We start from the raw sequence: 13,799 nt of genomic DNA, 5'->3' as shown, positions 1-13,799 counted from the left end.
AGGAAACTCATTCTGGAACGAGCTTTGCTTCTTGATTTTTGGCACAAAAGCTTGTCCAGAATAGAAGAAAACCTGAGCAGAGAAGCCCAGCAGGACCTGAGCTCGCTCAGTTCAGGGAGGGGCAGAGCAGAGAGGTGTTTTTCCATCATTCCCCTTGTTTAGCAAACACTTCTCCAGATCCAGGCAATCTTCTTATCTGGCAGGACCACTTCTCTGAGCCCCTTCAATCATTCTTCGTGTCCAGGAGGAGTTGTCAGCCAAAATACCCTCTCAGCACGGTGTTTGTTTCCCAAACACAGCTCTGTTTGGTGGCTGCACCATCTCCAGCAGCTGATAAAAGAGCCATGGCTCGGTTCAGGAGCTCAGATCCCAAGGGAAGAGGCTCCTGGGCCAGGTTTCCCTGTGCCCAGGGGTGGCTGCGAGGTGCAGACAGGTCTGTCCCCAGGGGAGAAGCCCCAGGTGGGGAGGGAGCACCCAACTTGCAGCCAGAGGTAAGAATGGGCATTAACTCCAGTTCCTGGAGCAGCTCTGCTCATCTGCTGCCCTTGGCATTTATTCCAAATCCTGCACTTTGGGTTCATGTTTCAGTTTTAGGGTTTTCAGGCAGGTACCTGAACTCTTGGGCACCACAAGAGTCAGACTTGGTGAGGTGTGCAGGGCAGGGGAATGGGATTTCTCCTCACCCCAGTTCATTCCCAAACCACAGCCCGGGTCTCCCCTCAGGAGTTGTTTTCTCTCTGTCTGTCCTTCAGTTCTCACAAAAAGGTGCTTTTGTTGCAGCTGCATTTTGACTGAAAAGCTTGGAAGGTGTCTCTGTTTCTTAACCAGCCTGAAAAAGCAGGATGGTTTCATTCTGCAGATGGGAGCCCCTGTTTGATGCAAGCCACTGGTGAAATTTAAAATTATGTAGTGTTGAAGGGAAAATTAATTTGCAAATTAATCACACAAATAATTATTTCCCTTATTAATAACTAACTAATAATACTAAATAATAAGAAATAACAATATTATATATTCTAGATAATGATCTATACTATATATTATCTACAATTATAATTATTATAATATTAATTATAATATTAATTAATTGATTACCTTACCCACGTCTTGGTTCCTAAAGTATCCCTTGGAATATCTTAACATTTCCAAAATAAGTTTTTTGCCTAAGTAGCAGTGTCTCAACAGCAGTCAGAGTTCTTGGAGGAGTTTTAGTTTCAGTGAAATTTCACTGAAAGTCAGTGAAGTTCAGTGAAGAGGGATGGGGAGGGAGCACGGGGGTCTCTGTGACCCCTGATTTGGGGGTCGGGGTTAATCAAGTCCATAAATGACAACAAATAAATCAACCTTGGGAAAACGCTTTTGTTTTATTTGTCTGAGGTTATTTCCCAGACAGGACTCTGGTTTCTTCAGGCAGAAAAGTCCATCTTTATTGCACAGCTCATATTTTTATAGGGATAAAATTAGTTAAATTTTTATAGGGATAAAATGTGTTAAATTGCCTGACTGTACACTGGCACTCATTTTATTGGTCAGTAAGTGGCCAGTGTGTATATCTATCAAATATCTCTATTTTTCCTTAGTTTACATATTTTCTTCATGGATTCTCATGGGACAGATTTTGTTGTTGTTACAGGTGCAACCTATTTTTCTTTACAAGAACAGATTGTTATGCAAACTGATTCTCATTCCTCTGATTCTTTCTGATGGGAACCTACAGGCCAGCTGTTAATTCAGCAGAGCAAGGCCTGGTTTCACCAGGCTTTTCTTTTCTGAGATTCCTGCTGATGTGCTCATTTCTGCCTTAGCTGTGCTGGGGCCATGGAGGACACGTCCAGCAAAGCTCAGGAGGCTCCTGCCACTTTTATCACCCTGGAGGAGCACGAGCCCCCAGGCTGCAGCAGCAGGGAGCTGATCCTGGAGCGAGCCAGAGCTGCCTGCAGCTGCAGCCCCCGATCCCTGCGCCGGCTGCTGCCCGTGCTGGAGTGGCTGCCCCGCTACAGCCCCCGCACCCAGCTGCTGGGGGACGTCGTTTCGGGGCTCCTGGTGGGGATTGTGGCCATCCCTCAGTCCATCTCCTACTCCCTGCTGGCCAACCAGGACCCCATCTACGGCATCTACACCAACTTCTTCTGCAACATCATCTACGCGGCCACGGCCACATCGCGCCACGCCAGCGTGGGCTCCTTCGGGGTGCTGTGCCTCATGGTGGGGCAGTCGGTGACGCGCCACCTGCAGCTGGCGGGGTACGGGGACAGCGGTGCTGCCCTCGGGGACAACTCCAGCTCCCCCAGGAACGGGACAGAGGCCTGTGACAGGAGCTGCTACGCCATCACCGTGGCCCTCTCCTTGAGCTTTCTGGTCGGTCTTTACCAGGTACAAGCGTTCGCTCTCGTGCTGTTTCCTCCTAGGAGATTCTCCGAGCTCGAGGTCTCTGAGTGTTGGTTCAGACTTAGGAGTCCCGAGAAACACTTCTAGACCCTGACACCTTTGAATCTCTGTGAATGCAGTGATTTTAAAAGTGCAGACACAGCTGAGTGGGGGTTGTTTTCCTCCACAGGAGAGCCAGGCCCTGGAAGTGTCTGACACATCCTCAGGATCAGACACGGCAAGAGAAGGATCTGTGAACCACCTTCCCACCAGCTCAGTCCTGCAGCTTAGAGCAAGGACCACCCTCAAGGGCCCTGGCACTGTCCCCACTGCCTAGGCCGAGCTGTCACTGAGCAGTTCCAGGCTTTTCCACTGGGACAGCGGATTCCAAATCCAAAATTCCAAATTCAGAGCATCACTACTGAGTGATGCCCAGAGCTGCTCTGCTGGGGCTGCTGGTGAGGAGGCAGCAGCAGGGACCTTTTCTGGGTGGCATCCCCAGTCACAGAGAAGCGTTAAAGGTGGCTCTCTCTAGTTTTCCATACCCCAGATTAACTCCTGGAGACAAATTCCTCATGTGGAATGCTCAGCACATCCACAGACAGAACCACCCCAGTAGCCAGGGCTGCTAAAGTGGCAGCAAAGTGACATCAAGCACCAGCCACCCCTTGCAGCCCATGCTAAAGCTGTGGCTGGTTCTCTTTTCAGGTCCTGCTGGGGCTTTTACAGATGGGCTTTGTGGCAGTCTACCTGTCAGAGCCTCTGCTGGGGGGCTTCGTGACCGGCTCCAGCCTCACCATCATCACCTCCCAGATGAAATATCTGCTGGGCCTGAAAATCCCTCGGCACGAGGGGGTGGGCTCCTTCATCCTCACCTGGGTGGACCTTTTCAGGCACATCCACACCACCAACATCTGTGACCTGCTCACCAGCCTGGTGGCTTTGGCCATCATAGTGCCCGTCAAGGAGCTCAACGAGCGCTACAAGGAGAGGATGAAGGCCCCGTTCCCCATCGAGCTGCTGGTGGTCATCGTAGCCACGGTCGTCTCCCACTACTTTGACTTTGAGCAGCGCTACCAGGCCGCTGTGTGTGGGGACATCCCCACGGGCTTCAGGAAGCCCACTGTCCCGGACAGCAGCCTGTTTCCCAGCCTGGCACTGGACGCTCTGCCCATCGCTGTCATTGGCTTCGCCATGACCGTGTCCCTGGCAGAAATCTTTGGCAAAAAGCACGGCTACGCCGTCAGCGCCAACCAGGAGATGATCGCCATCGGCATGTGCAACCTCATCCCTTCCTTCTTCTACTGCTTTGCCAGCTCTGCTGCCCTGACCAAGACACTGCTGAAGGAGTCCACGGGGAGCCAGACCCAGGTGTCGGGGCTGGTCACCTCCCTGGTGCTGCTGCTGGTGCTGCTGTGGATCTCCCCGCTCTTCTACTCGCTCCAGACCTCCATCCTGGGGGTGGTCACCATCGTCAACCTGCGGGGCGGCCTCAGCAAGTTCCGGGACACCCCCAGGATGTGGCAGCTCAGCAAGCTGGACACGGTGGTGTGGTGGGCGACCATGCTGTGCTCCACGCTGGTCACCACGGAGATCGGGCTCCTCGTGGGCGTTTGCTTCTCCCTGCTCTGCATCATCTTCCGCACGCAGAGACCCCGGGCCACGCTCCTGGGCAAGGTCAGCAACAGGGAGATCTACGAGGACCAGGCCACCTACAAACAGCTCAGCAGCATCGCCAACGTCAAAATCTTCCGCTTCGAGTGCTCCCTCTACTACGCCAACAAGGATTATTTCAGGGCTGCGCTGTACCAGAAAACCGGGGTCAACCCCGTGCTGCTGGCCACCAGCCACCCCGGGCCGGGGGCCACCACAGACACAGGCAGCAGCAGGGGCTCTGGGGATGGCTTTGGCTGCCTGAAGCAGGCCAGGAGAAGGGCTGAGAAGCCTCCAGCCCGTCCCCCCTGCAGGGATATGCACACCCTAATCCTGGACTGCGGGGCCATGCAGTTCATAGACACGGCGGGGCTCTCTGTGCTGAAGGAGACGCACCACGACTACCTGGGGGTGGGGGTCCAGGTGCTCCTGGCCAACTGCAACCCCTCCATCCGCCGGCGGCTCCGGGAGGGAGGCTGGGCCGGCCAGGCAGGCGCTGGGGGCCAGCTGCCCTTCCACAGCATCCACGATGCCGTGCAGTTTGCTGAGCGCTGCCACCGCGGGGAGAGCAGGGACGCACAGGCTGCTCTCCCCGACCCCGGAGATGTGAACTTGCAGGTGTCTTTGTAGCCTTGGTGCGAGGAAAGGCTTCTAAGGGGGAGCAGGTTCGGTGTTTGGGCCACCAGAGAGAGCAGGAGGGGCTGGGATGGGGCAGAAGGGTCAGAGAGGGGTTTGGGGAGGGCTGAGCACGGGAGGATGCTCGGGATGGGGCAGAAGGATCTGGAAGGGGTTTGGCCAGGGCTGAGCACGGGAGGATGCTCGGGATGGGGCAGAAGGATCTGGAAGGGGTTTGGCCAGGGCTGAGCACGGGAGGATGCTCGGGATGGGGCAGAAGGATCTGGAAGGGGTTTGGGCAGGGCTGAGCGCGGGAGGATGCTCGGGATGGGGCAGAAGGATCTGGAAGGGGTTTGGGCAGGGCTGAGCACAGGAGGATGGGGGAGCTGCGCCTGCCCCCCGTGGGCGCTGGGGGGCGCGGGTGAGCCACGTGCGGGACCGGGAATTGCCGGGAATTCGGGAAGGGACCCCAAAACTCACCCCATTCCACCCCTGCCATGAGAGGGACCCCAAAACTCATCCCATTCCACCCCTGCCATGAGAGGGACCCCAAAACTCATCCCATTCCACCCCTGCCGCGGCAGGGGCCGTGAGCATCATCCCATTCCCAAAAGAAATCCTGCTGGAGGGAGCTGTGGCTTGGAAGCCCAGGGACGGGAGACTGCTGTAAATAAAGTGTGTGGAAAAGAAATCCCGTGGCTGTGCTGAGGAAAATGTCTTTTTGTGCTTAAAAGATGATTTCAAATGGGTTTAAAAATTATTTTAAACGGTGTGCTGTCCTTGGGGCAAGGCTGTGCCTGGGGGGCTGAACAAAGATCTCCTGGCAGGGAGGGATGGATATCTGTGCTCCGGGTGCAGGTGGGATGCAGCTCCCAGGAGCTCTTTCCAGGAACCCTCTCAGGCCATCCCAGCAGGAGGAAATTCCCCAGGGAGTTACAGCAGCCACAGAACAAAGAGGAGTGGGGCACTTCAGGGGCTCAACAGCCAGGTGGTAAAAACCTCCTGACCCCCCCTTCCCCTTTTGAACAGCATTGCTTTACAAGACTGTTTATGGAGAAACTTAAACTGTTTTAGTTAGACTTTAGAGGCATTTACGGTCTCAGCGGGGTCATAAAGGCACAGCAGGAAATAAATCCAGTGCTGGTAATTCCCTGGCACAGCCTGGTGCAATCCAGAGCAGAGATCCTGCAACCCTGCCGTGGGACATGGATCTCTGTGTGGGCAACTGGGACAGTGCCACACAGGTACCCAGCAGATTTCAGGGGTGATAATCTCCTTCCCTGGCCTCTGCAGCACCTGGGATCCTACTGGCAACCCTTGCCCTTCCTGCTTCCCCAGCTCTCCCATTCCACCAGCTCCAGCATCCCCTTCCAGCCCACAGGTCAAACAACCCCAGTGCTCCTCCTGTCCCCACCCTCTGCCAGGGCACTCGAGGAGAATTGCTATTTTTATATCACTTTCTGTGAAGAGGCCCAGGGCTGTAAATGCTACAGGGGAGGGACAAATGACACGGTCCAAGGTCAGTTTATGAGCAGAGCTGTGGCCTCCATCACTTGGGTCTCCTGGAGGAGGCAGATGAGAGCAGGAAGGGGCAGTTCCTGGGGGTGGAAGGGCTCCTGGTGAGGACATCAGCCCGAGTTCCCCTGGTTGCCAATGTTCCAGCTGGGGACTGGCCCCAGGAGCCGTCCCAGAGCCAAAGGCTGCACCCCAGGATCCCTCCTGGAGCTTCCCCAGGGGCTGAGGAAAGGCCAGGCAGCTGAAAGGAAATGTTATCCCCCCTGGTAAGCAGTTCACCTGTTCTCCTCCTCCCTCTGCCCCCTGCCTGGCTGTGGCTCTATAAATACTCCAGCAGTGTGATAAAGAGAGGATTTGCTGCTGAGGCTTTGTCAGCCGCAGTGGGAGCTGACTGTGCAACTGTTAATTATGGCTCAGCAGCAGCTGGACAGGTTTAAATCCTTCTGATGCTTTGAAATGTTCCCTCTGGGGAAGTTTAAGGAGTAAAGGTTGTGGCTGGTGCTGATTGCTTCCCCTCTGGAGAGTGTTGGAGACACTGATTGCTGCACAAAGGGTTCTTCTCCTCACTCCCAGTGCCTGCTCCTGGAAAAAACACCCCCAAGAAGTTGCTTCTGCAGCTCTCTAACTGCTGTAAAGCAATTAATGTGCTGCCAGCATGTGCTTATCTACCCATGTGCACTTCCCCAGCAGACAAAACTGAGCTGGAGAGAGAAAGCAGGGAGCTGCAGGTGATGGCACTGGATTTCCTGGGATAAAAGTCAAGGTTAGGGACAGTTCATGCATCACTGGAGATGCCTTGGTGACAGCAGAGAGTGGCTTGGGAGAAGCTGGGGGCTCTTGCAGAGGGACAGAAAAAGAGGAAGGACAGGATGAGATGATCTGAGGAGGAAAATCACTCTGGGTAAAATTCTTGCAGTGTCCAGGATCCTCACAGGCAGCAGCAGCCGTGGTCTCTGTGATCTCCTATAAAACACAGGAGTCAGCCCAGGGACTGGGAAATCTTCCTGGAATCGCTGCTTTGCCACTGAGCTGGCTCTGCCCTTTCCCCTCTCTCATCCTAGACAGAACCAATTTGTCCCACTTGGTGTCTGATGCTTTTCTGCCTTTCATTAAGGAATCTCCTTTCCTCAGGAGCCCCCTGCTCCCCGTGGGCCCAGCCCAGGCTCTCCAGTGACAAATCCTGCTGTCCCCTGTCACTGCCCAGGAACTGACAGCCACTCCCTGCCTGGTGATGCTCCCTCCTCCTCCCACCTTCCACCTCCAGGGATGGGCGCTCCCTGGGCAGTTCCAAGCACCCTTTCCACGAGGGAATTCCTCCTGGCTGAGGAGAGCAGGGGCAGGACATGGACAGGGGGCTCTGCTCTGCCCCCCTAGCACCCTCCTGGTTAATTGGTGCTCTCTGTGCTCTCCTTGGAGAGACACTTGTTGGCAATAAGAACAACAAATACATTAATTGCCAAAATTAAAAATAATGAAGGAATCAGAGCCTGGAGGAGATTGGATGCTCAGATGGAGGGAGCTTCCCTGGAACAAGGCCAGAATTGCAAAGGGGAGGTCGTGGTCCAGCTCAGGCAGTGTCACCACGAGGGGCACAAGAGGAGCAGAGAGAGGTTTGTGCCCCCCTGTTTGGCAGCAAGGAAACTCCTCCAGGAGAGCCCAAAAAGGCTCAAAGAAAGGCAGGAAGAAGGAAGAGATAAATAGCAAGGAAAGGAATTTAAAACCCCTGAATGAGGAGGGGGTGAGCTTAGAGCACGAGCATTAAACTGGGCTCCAGTTCCACCTGCACTGGAGCAGCTCTGCTCATCTGCTGCCCTTGGCATTTATCAAAAATCCTGCACTTTGGTTTCATGATTCAGTTTTAGGCTTTTCAGGCAGGTACCTGAACTCTTGGGCACCACAACACTTCATGGAGATGGCTGTTGCATCTTTAAAATAAAAAAAAAAGTGTATAACCCACATAGTTATAGAAAAATAGCTACAGAAAAGGTGCCTCTTTTAAGTCTAAAGGCTGAAAAAAGAGCGCAAAAAGAAGAAAATGTCTCTTTTGTTTTCTTTCTTTGGTGACTGGGGAGTGTTTTAGCAGGTACAATTGTGGTTTCTATATAAAGATTAAATGTATTGTAAAATACCTGCCGAGCCAGGCAGCAGCTGAGGCTCCCAGGCAGGCAATGGATAACAGATCCCAAAGTTCACCAGAGCAAAGCAGAAATTAAAGTGCTGAATGCTGACATCTCCAGGTTTTTTTTCTATTTCAGACCATCCTTACCAAGGAATCTGTGTTTTCTACATTACATTAATTCATCCTTTTTAGAGAAAAAGGCATTTAATTGGACCTTTGAGCTGCCAAATGTTTCCTGTGAATGTGTCAGCTGGCCCTGGGGTGTCCCCTGCCCGCCCTGCTCTGTCCTGGATCACACGGGGATGGGATTTATCTGCTTTATCCCAAAATGATGGGAGCCCAAGGCAGGCAGGGCAGGTGAGAGGTGACCTGAGCATCACCTGCCACAGGCTGGCACTGTTGTGTCACACAGCCCTGCTGTCCCTGCCCTGGGGATGCCTTGGGCTCTGTGGCTGGACCACAAGCAACCACAACCGATTCCTTCTCTTTTTTCCTCTTTCTGGTCACTCTAGAAGCTGCATTCATCAGAGAGGAAGCCCAGCAGCTGCTGCTGAAAGGTGATTTCCTCTTGCTGAGCCCAGCCCATCCTCCTGTGCCCTTTCAGTTTAAAATATCTGCTGTGGCTGGGAAGCTGCAGAATGACTTTCCCTTCAAGGCTTTCTGCATGGTGCTGTGAATTTTGTCCAGACCAGGGTGGAAGCTGTAGAAAGGAGGTGTGAAAATAGCTGAAGGCTGAATGTGGCACAAGAGGTGAGTTGAATTTGGGTGGGGAACTCATGGGTGTTTGTTTCCTGGAAGGAAATATTCAAATATTTCAAATAATGAATTGGAAGGGCAAACACTGAATTGTCTTCTGCATTTACTGGACCCAGGGCTGGCTGTGCAAACCCCAGCTGTGCCTTTGAGTCCCAGCCAGAGAGGGGAAAAGCCCTATGTCCATCTTATCAAAGCCTGGCCTAAACCTGTGGGTAGCACAGCTCAGGGATGGGCAGCTCTGGCTTAACTCCTGTCCTGCAGATCCCTGGATGCATCCTGGAAACACAAAGGGAATGTGAGGAAGCACCATGCTGGGAAGGGGAGCCCTGGCAGGAGCTGAGCTCAGGACTCAGTGCCTTGGGTTGGTTTCACCTCTGGAGGTCGGCAGGGAGGGTTTGCAAAGCACCTGCACCGCTTTGAACAGCTCTGAAGAAATAATTCTCCTTTTTCTGTTCCCATTTGAAGGTTTTTTGATAGGGAATTAATAACCAGAAATGATGTTATCCCAAACTATCCCAAACCCATCCCATACCATCCCAAACCCATCCTAAACCATCCCCAACCATCCCAAACCATCCCAAACCCACCCAAACCCATCCCAAACCATCCCAAACCCATCCCAAACCATTCCAAACCATCCCAAACCCATCCTAAACCATCCCAAACCATCCCAAACCATCCCAAACCCATCCCAAACCCATCCCAAACCCATCCCAAACCATTCCAAACCATCCCAACCCATCCCAAACCATCCCAAACCATCCCAAACCATCCCAAACCCATCCCAAACCATCCCATACCATCCCATACCATCCCAAACCCACCCCAAACCATCCCAAACCCATCCCAAACCATCCCAACCCATCCCAAACCCATCCCAAACCATCCCAAACCATCCCAAACCCATCCTAAACCATCCCAAACCATCCCAAACCATCCCAAACCCATCCCAAACCCATCCCATACCATCCCAAACCCATCCCAAACCATCCCAAACCCATCCTAAACCATCCCAAACCATCCCAAACCATCCCAAACCATCCCAATCCCGTCCATCCGCTGCTGGCCGTGCTCAGAGGGGACTTTTGTCAGACAGTGAGGGGACAAATGCCAGCACCCAGAGCTGGGGGTGTCCTGTCTGGGCAGAGCTGATGTGCAAATCCAGGCTGAGTCCAAGGAGAGGAGTCCTCCAGCAGAGGAGACTCTGCAAGGGTTAACCTGAGAGCAAACGTCTCATTCAGCCCAGCAAAGAGCAGAAAAATTACTCAGCTTTAATCTACTTTGTCTCCAGAAATATTCCATAAAAGAGGGGGGAAATAAATTCAGGGGGGGCTTGTGGGCATCCTGAGAGCAGAAAAAGAGGTAAAATGAATCCTATCAATAATCCATGATGAATGATTCATCTCAGCAGCTCTCTTATTCACAGGCACATCAGTTATCCGTATTCACACGGAATTACTGCCTCATCTGCATGGAAATGAGGAAATTCCACATCCTGGGGATTCATCCCTGTGCTCCACCACCTCCGGAGGAAAGCTCCAAAGGCAGAGGTGGCACCGCTGTCCCCAGTTCCCCACACTCGGGTCCCCCTCTTCTCCCAGGAAAAAGGGAAATACTTCCTTCTCAAATAAATTTATTTATTTTAGAATAAGTAATTTTCGATTTAAAAAGCTATAAAAAAATTAAATGTTATATTTAAATGATAATATAATGTAATGTAATGTAATGTAATATAATGTAATATAACATAATATAACATAACATAATAATATGATATGATATAATATAATGTGATATAATATGATATAATATGATATAAGATATGATATGATATGATATAATATGATATAATATGATATAATATAATATAATATAATATAATATAATATAATATAATATAATATAATATAATATAATATAATATAATATAATATAATATAATATAATATAATATAATATAATATAATATAATATAATATAATATAAATGTTGATATAATATAATATAATATAATATAATATAAATGTTGATATAATATTTATTATCTATTCATAGATAATAAGTAGAGTAGATCAGATCCTGCAAACAGGGAGAGCTCCTACCACAGATGGCAGAGTTGGATTATTTAAAAACCTGTCGGGTCAGGAATCACCAGGGTGAATCTCTTCTTCCTGATCCTTTCAGTTTTGGGCTGGTCCCCAGCTTGGCTTGGCTGAGCACCTTCACCAGGAGTCTGGGAATGTGAATTCCTGGCAAACCAGAGGGTTCTGGGAATGTGAAGAGAGGAGGTGGTGACAACAGAGACAAAATTCTGTGTAAGGACAAGCATCAAGCCAGCTTCATTCAGCCACAGATCAGAGTTTTTCTCCTGCCTCTCCTCTGATGTCCCTCAGGAAATCCAGCCCCTGGGAAATCCCAGGAATTCAGCTGCTGCATCCTGACTTTCCAGCTGAGCTCTGGGTACCAATTGCTGCTGTATCCCAGGATTAGTGGGGGAATCTCTGAGAGAGAGGGGGAAAGCTTGCATTGAAAATGGAATAGAAGGAAAGTTCTTTCCCAGGGGAGTGGGAGGCTGCGTGATCCAGCAGTGGCTAAAACCCTCAGAAACTCTGTGTATTCCAGCTCCCTGCTGGATAAAATCCCTCCCACGGAAGGAGACCACGGAACAGACCCAAAGCTGCTCTCTGGGGCTGGATTTCTGTCCCTCCCTGCTCCTGGAGGGGCAGCAGGGATCCAGAGCAGGGATGGAGCTACACCTGCAGCAGCAAAGGCAGCGAATTCCTCTGCAGAGTGACTGTGATTCAGTCCCGATGAATCACTCAGCCACTCTCCCAAGCAGATCTCGGGATTCATCATTGTTAGAGCAGGAAGAAAAAGAGGAGGGGAGGAAAAATAGAAAAAAAACCAAAACAACAAAATCCAAAAAGCTTTATCTCCCTCTTTAATCCTTTCCAATTTTCCTGTTTGAAAATTTAATTCCATCTTTTTAGGCATCCCATTCAGGTGGAATGAACTTCTGTTAATCCTGGAGAGGAACCTGCATTAAGAGGAGGAGGGATGGGGTATGACCACAGCTGGAGACAGCACTGGGACAGCACAGCTCAGATCCAGAACAGCCAAAGATGGAAGGGGCTTGGGCTCTGCCTTCTCCAGGCACCAAATCCCTTCCCCTGAGCACTTTTAACCCTGCTCCAGAGCTGCTGGCCCTCAACCCACTCAAACATTGACAGAAGAGCACAGAAACCCATTTAACCTCAGCTCTCCCCCTCCTGCAAACTCAGGATGGGTTTGGCTCAGGGCTCCACACTCTGATTTTTCCCTTTTGTGCCATCAGGTTCCTTGGGAGCTGCTGCAGGAGATCCTGGCTGGGAACACCTTGGAGGGCGGGTGAGGAGCTGCTCTGAGCACTCAGATCCTGCCAGGAGGAACTGCAATTGTTTGCTCCACAAAGAGACATCAAACCACATTTATTTATATGTAAATTCAGCATTACAGCTCGAGGCTACACTAATGAGTAGCTACCACTAGTGTCTGCTATTAGTAAATACTAATAATGCCCAGAAAAGTCACATTAGTCCCATGGAGAGGAAAATGAAGGCAAACCAAAATTGTTCCAGGAACTCTTTAACAGCTCCACCCAGACCAGCTTCATTCACTTTGGTCCTTTTGAGTCTGAGAAAATGCAGGCTGTGGCAAGGTGTTTCTTCATGGATTGGATGTGTTTTACTTTTTGTTAATGTTATTCTTTCTCTGTCTTTCAGTTTCTATAGTGATGGACAAACACATGCAGCACACACGAGGCCTGCCAGCCTGGGTGGTGTTTGCCTGCACTGCCTGAAAGCATCACCAAATTTTTGAGAAATCCACTGAAAAAGCTTTGCCAAAACCCCCCAGATCTTAAAAAAACCCGACTCCTATCAGAGAAATTGATAAAATGTTTAATATCCACTGATGTTTTCGATGTATTTGGTCAGCAAGCAGCAGGTATTGCAGTTCTGTGGGTGCTCTGGTTTCTCCTGCATCCACACACAACTGGGGCTGTCCCTTTTCCAGGGGCAAGGACCTCAGCTGTGATGACAGGACATGGAAATGCTCCAAAACAAATGATTTCTCTGAACCTGAGTGTGCTCTGCATCTCCCTGTGAATCCAGTGGTCCAGTGCACTTCTGCTCTGAGAAACCCCAGCCTTGCAGTGACTGTACAAAGGCACTTTGAAACCCCCAGACCCCAAACTGCAGCTCCAGAAGCGAAAGGTGAAGGTGGCCACACCTGGAGATGGAGCTGCTCAGATCCCGGGTTTATGCTCAGTCTGATGTTTCAGTGGGTGTTTTAAAAGTTCAGCTGATGAGCTGCTCACGGTGTCCTGCTCTGCCAAGACTGAGCTCTGTTAAGGGTGTCAGGGCCAGATTTCAGCTGCTAAATCTCCAATAATGTCAGAGGAGCTGGGCTGATGCTGCAGCTGAAAAAGCCTTTGCAGTGTGCTTGGAAATGCCGCCAATTTTTTGTTTGTTTTGAGAAATCCATTGAAAGATCTTTGCCAAAACCCCTCAGATCTTTAAAAAGAGGTTCCTGTCGAGCGAGTTTTAGTAAGATGGGCTTGCTCCACTTCCCTTCTGCACACAAGCAAGCAAATCAAACCACCGATGCCTGAAGTTGCTCGGAAAGCGAGGGAAAACCATCAGCGAGAATTCACCGGGATAAAGGCAGAGGTGCCCCTCCCGCAGCTCTCGCACCGCTCCCGGGGCACACGGGGCGGGCTCGGGGCTGTTCCTCG

General features: G+C 51.0%; 1 protein-coding gene and 1 long non-coding RNA gene across 2 annotated transcripts; both read left to right on the top strand.

Annotated features, from left to right (window-relative positions):
- The first annotated feature begins 354 nt into the window (after positions 1–354).
- Positions 355–5,326, top strand: LOC111935780 (sulfate transporter-like). The gene is made up of 3 exons (XM_023936303.2): positions 355–491; positions 1,806–2,373; positions 3,076–5,326. Exons 2-3 carry the CDS (start codon positions 1,819–1,821, stop codon positions 4,648–4,650), a joined length of 2,130 nt encoding a protein of 709 aa, XP_023792071.2. The 5' UTR covers positions 355–491; positions 1,806–1,818; the 3' UTR covers positions 4,651–5,326.
- A 778-nt stretch (positions 5,327–6,104) lies between these two features.
- LOC147650323 (uncharacterized) lies at positions 6,105–12,819 on the top strand. Its single transcript, XR_015276672.1, has 4 exons — positions 6,105–6,416; positions 8,782–8,826; positions 8,957–9,019; positions 12,787–12,819. It is a non-coding gene; the product is annotated as an uncharacterized LOC147650323 (long non-coding RNA).
- Positions 12,820–13,799: the final 980 nt, after the last annotated feature.

Source organism: Cyanistes caeruleus, chromosome 15 (assembly GCF_971803275.1).
Source record: "Cyanistes caeruleus chromosome 15, bCyaCae1.hap1.1, whole genome shotgun sequence".
NCBI classification, from domain to species: Eukaryota; Metazoa; Chordata; class Aves; order Passeriformes; family Paridae; genus Cyanistes; species Cyanistes caeruleus.
The sequence above is the reverse complement of the archived record's forward strand: the minus strand, read 5'-3'. Positions and strand labels throughout refer to the sequence as shown.

Excerpts from the sequence above, each read along its gene's own strand:
- LOC111935780 (XM_023936303.2), top strand. The coding sequence starts at position 1,819 with ATGGAGGACACGTCCAGCAAAGCTCAGGAGGCTCCTGCCACTTTTATC. Across the intron at positions 2,374-3,075 it reads TTCTGGTCGGTCTTTACCAG|GTCCTGCTGGGGCTTTTACA; the intron begins GTACAAGCGTTC and ends TTCTCTTTTCAG.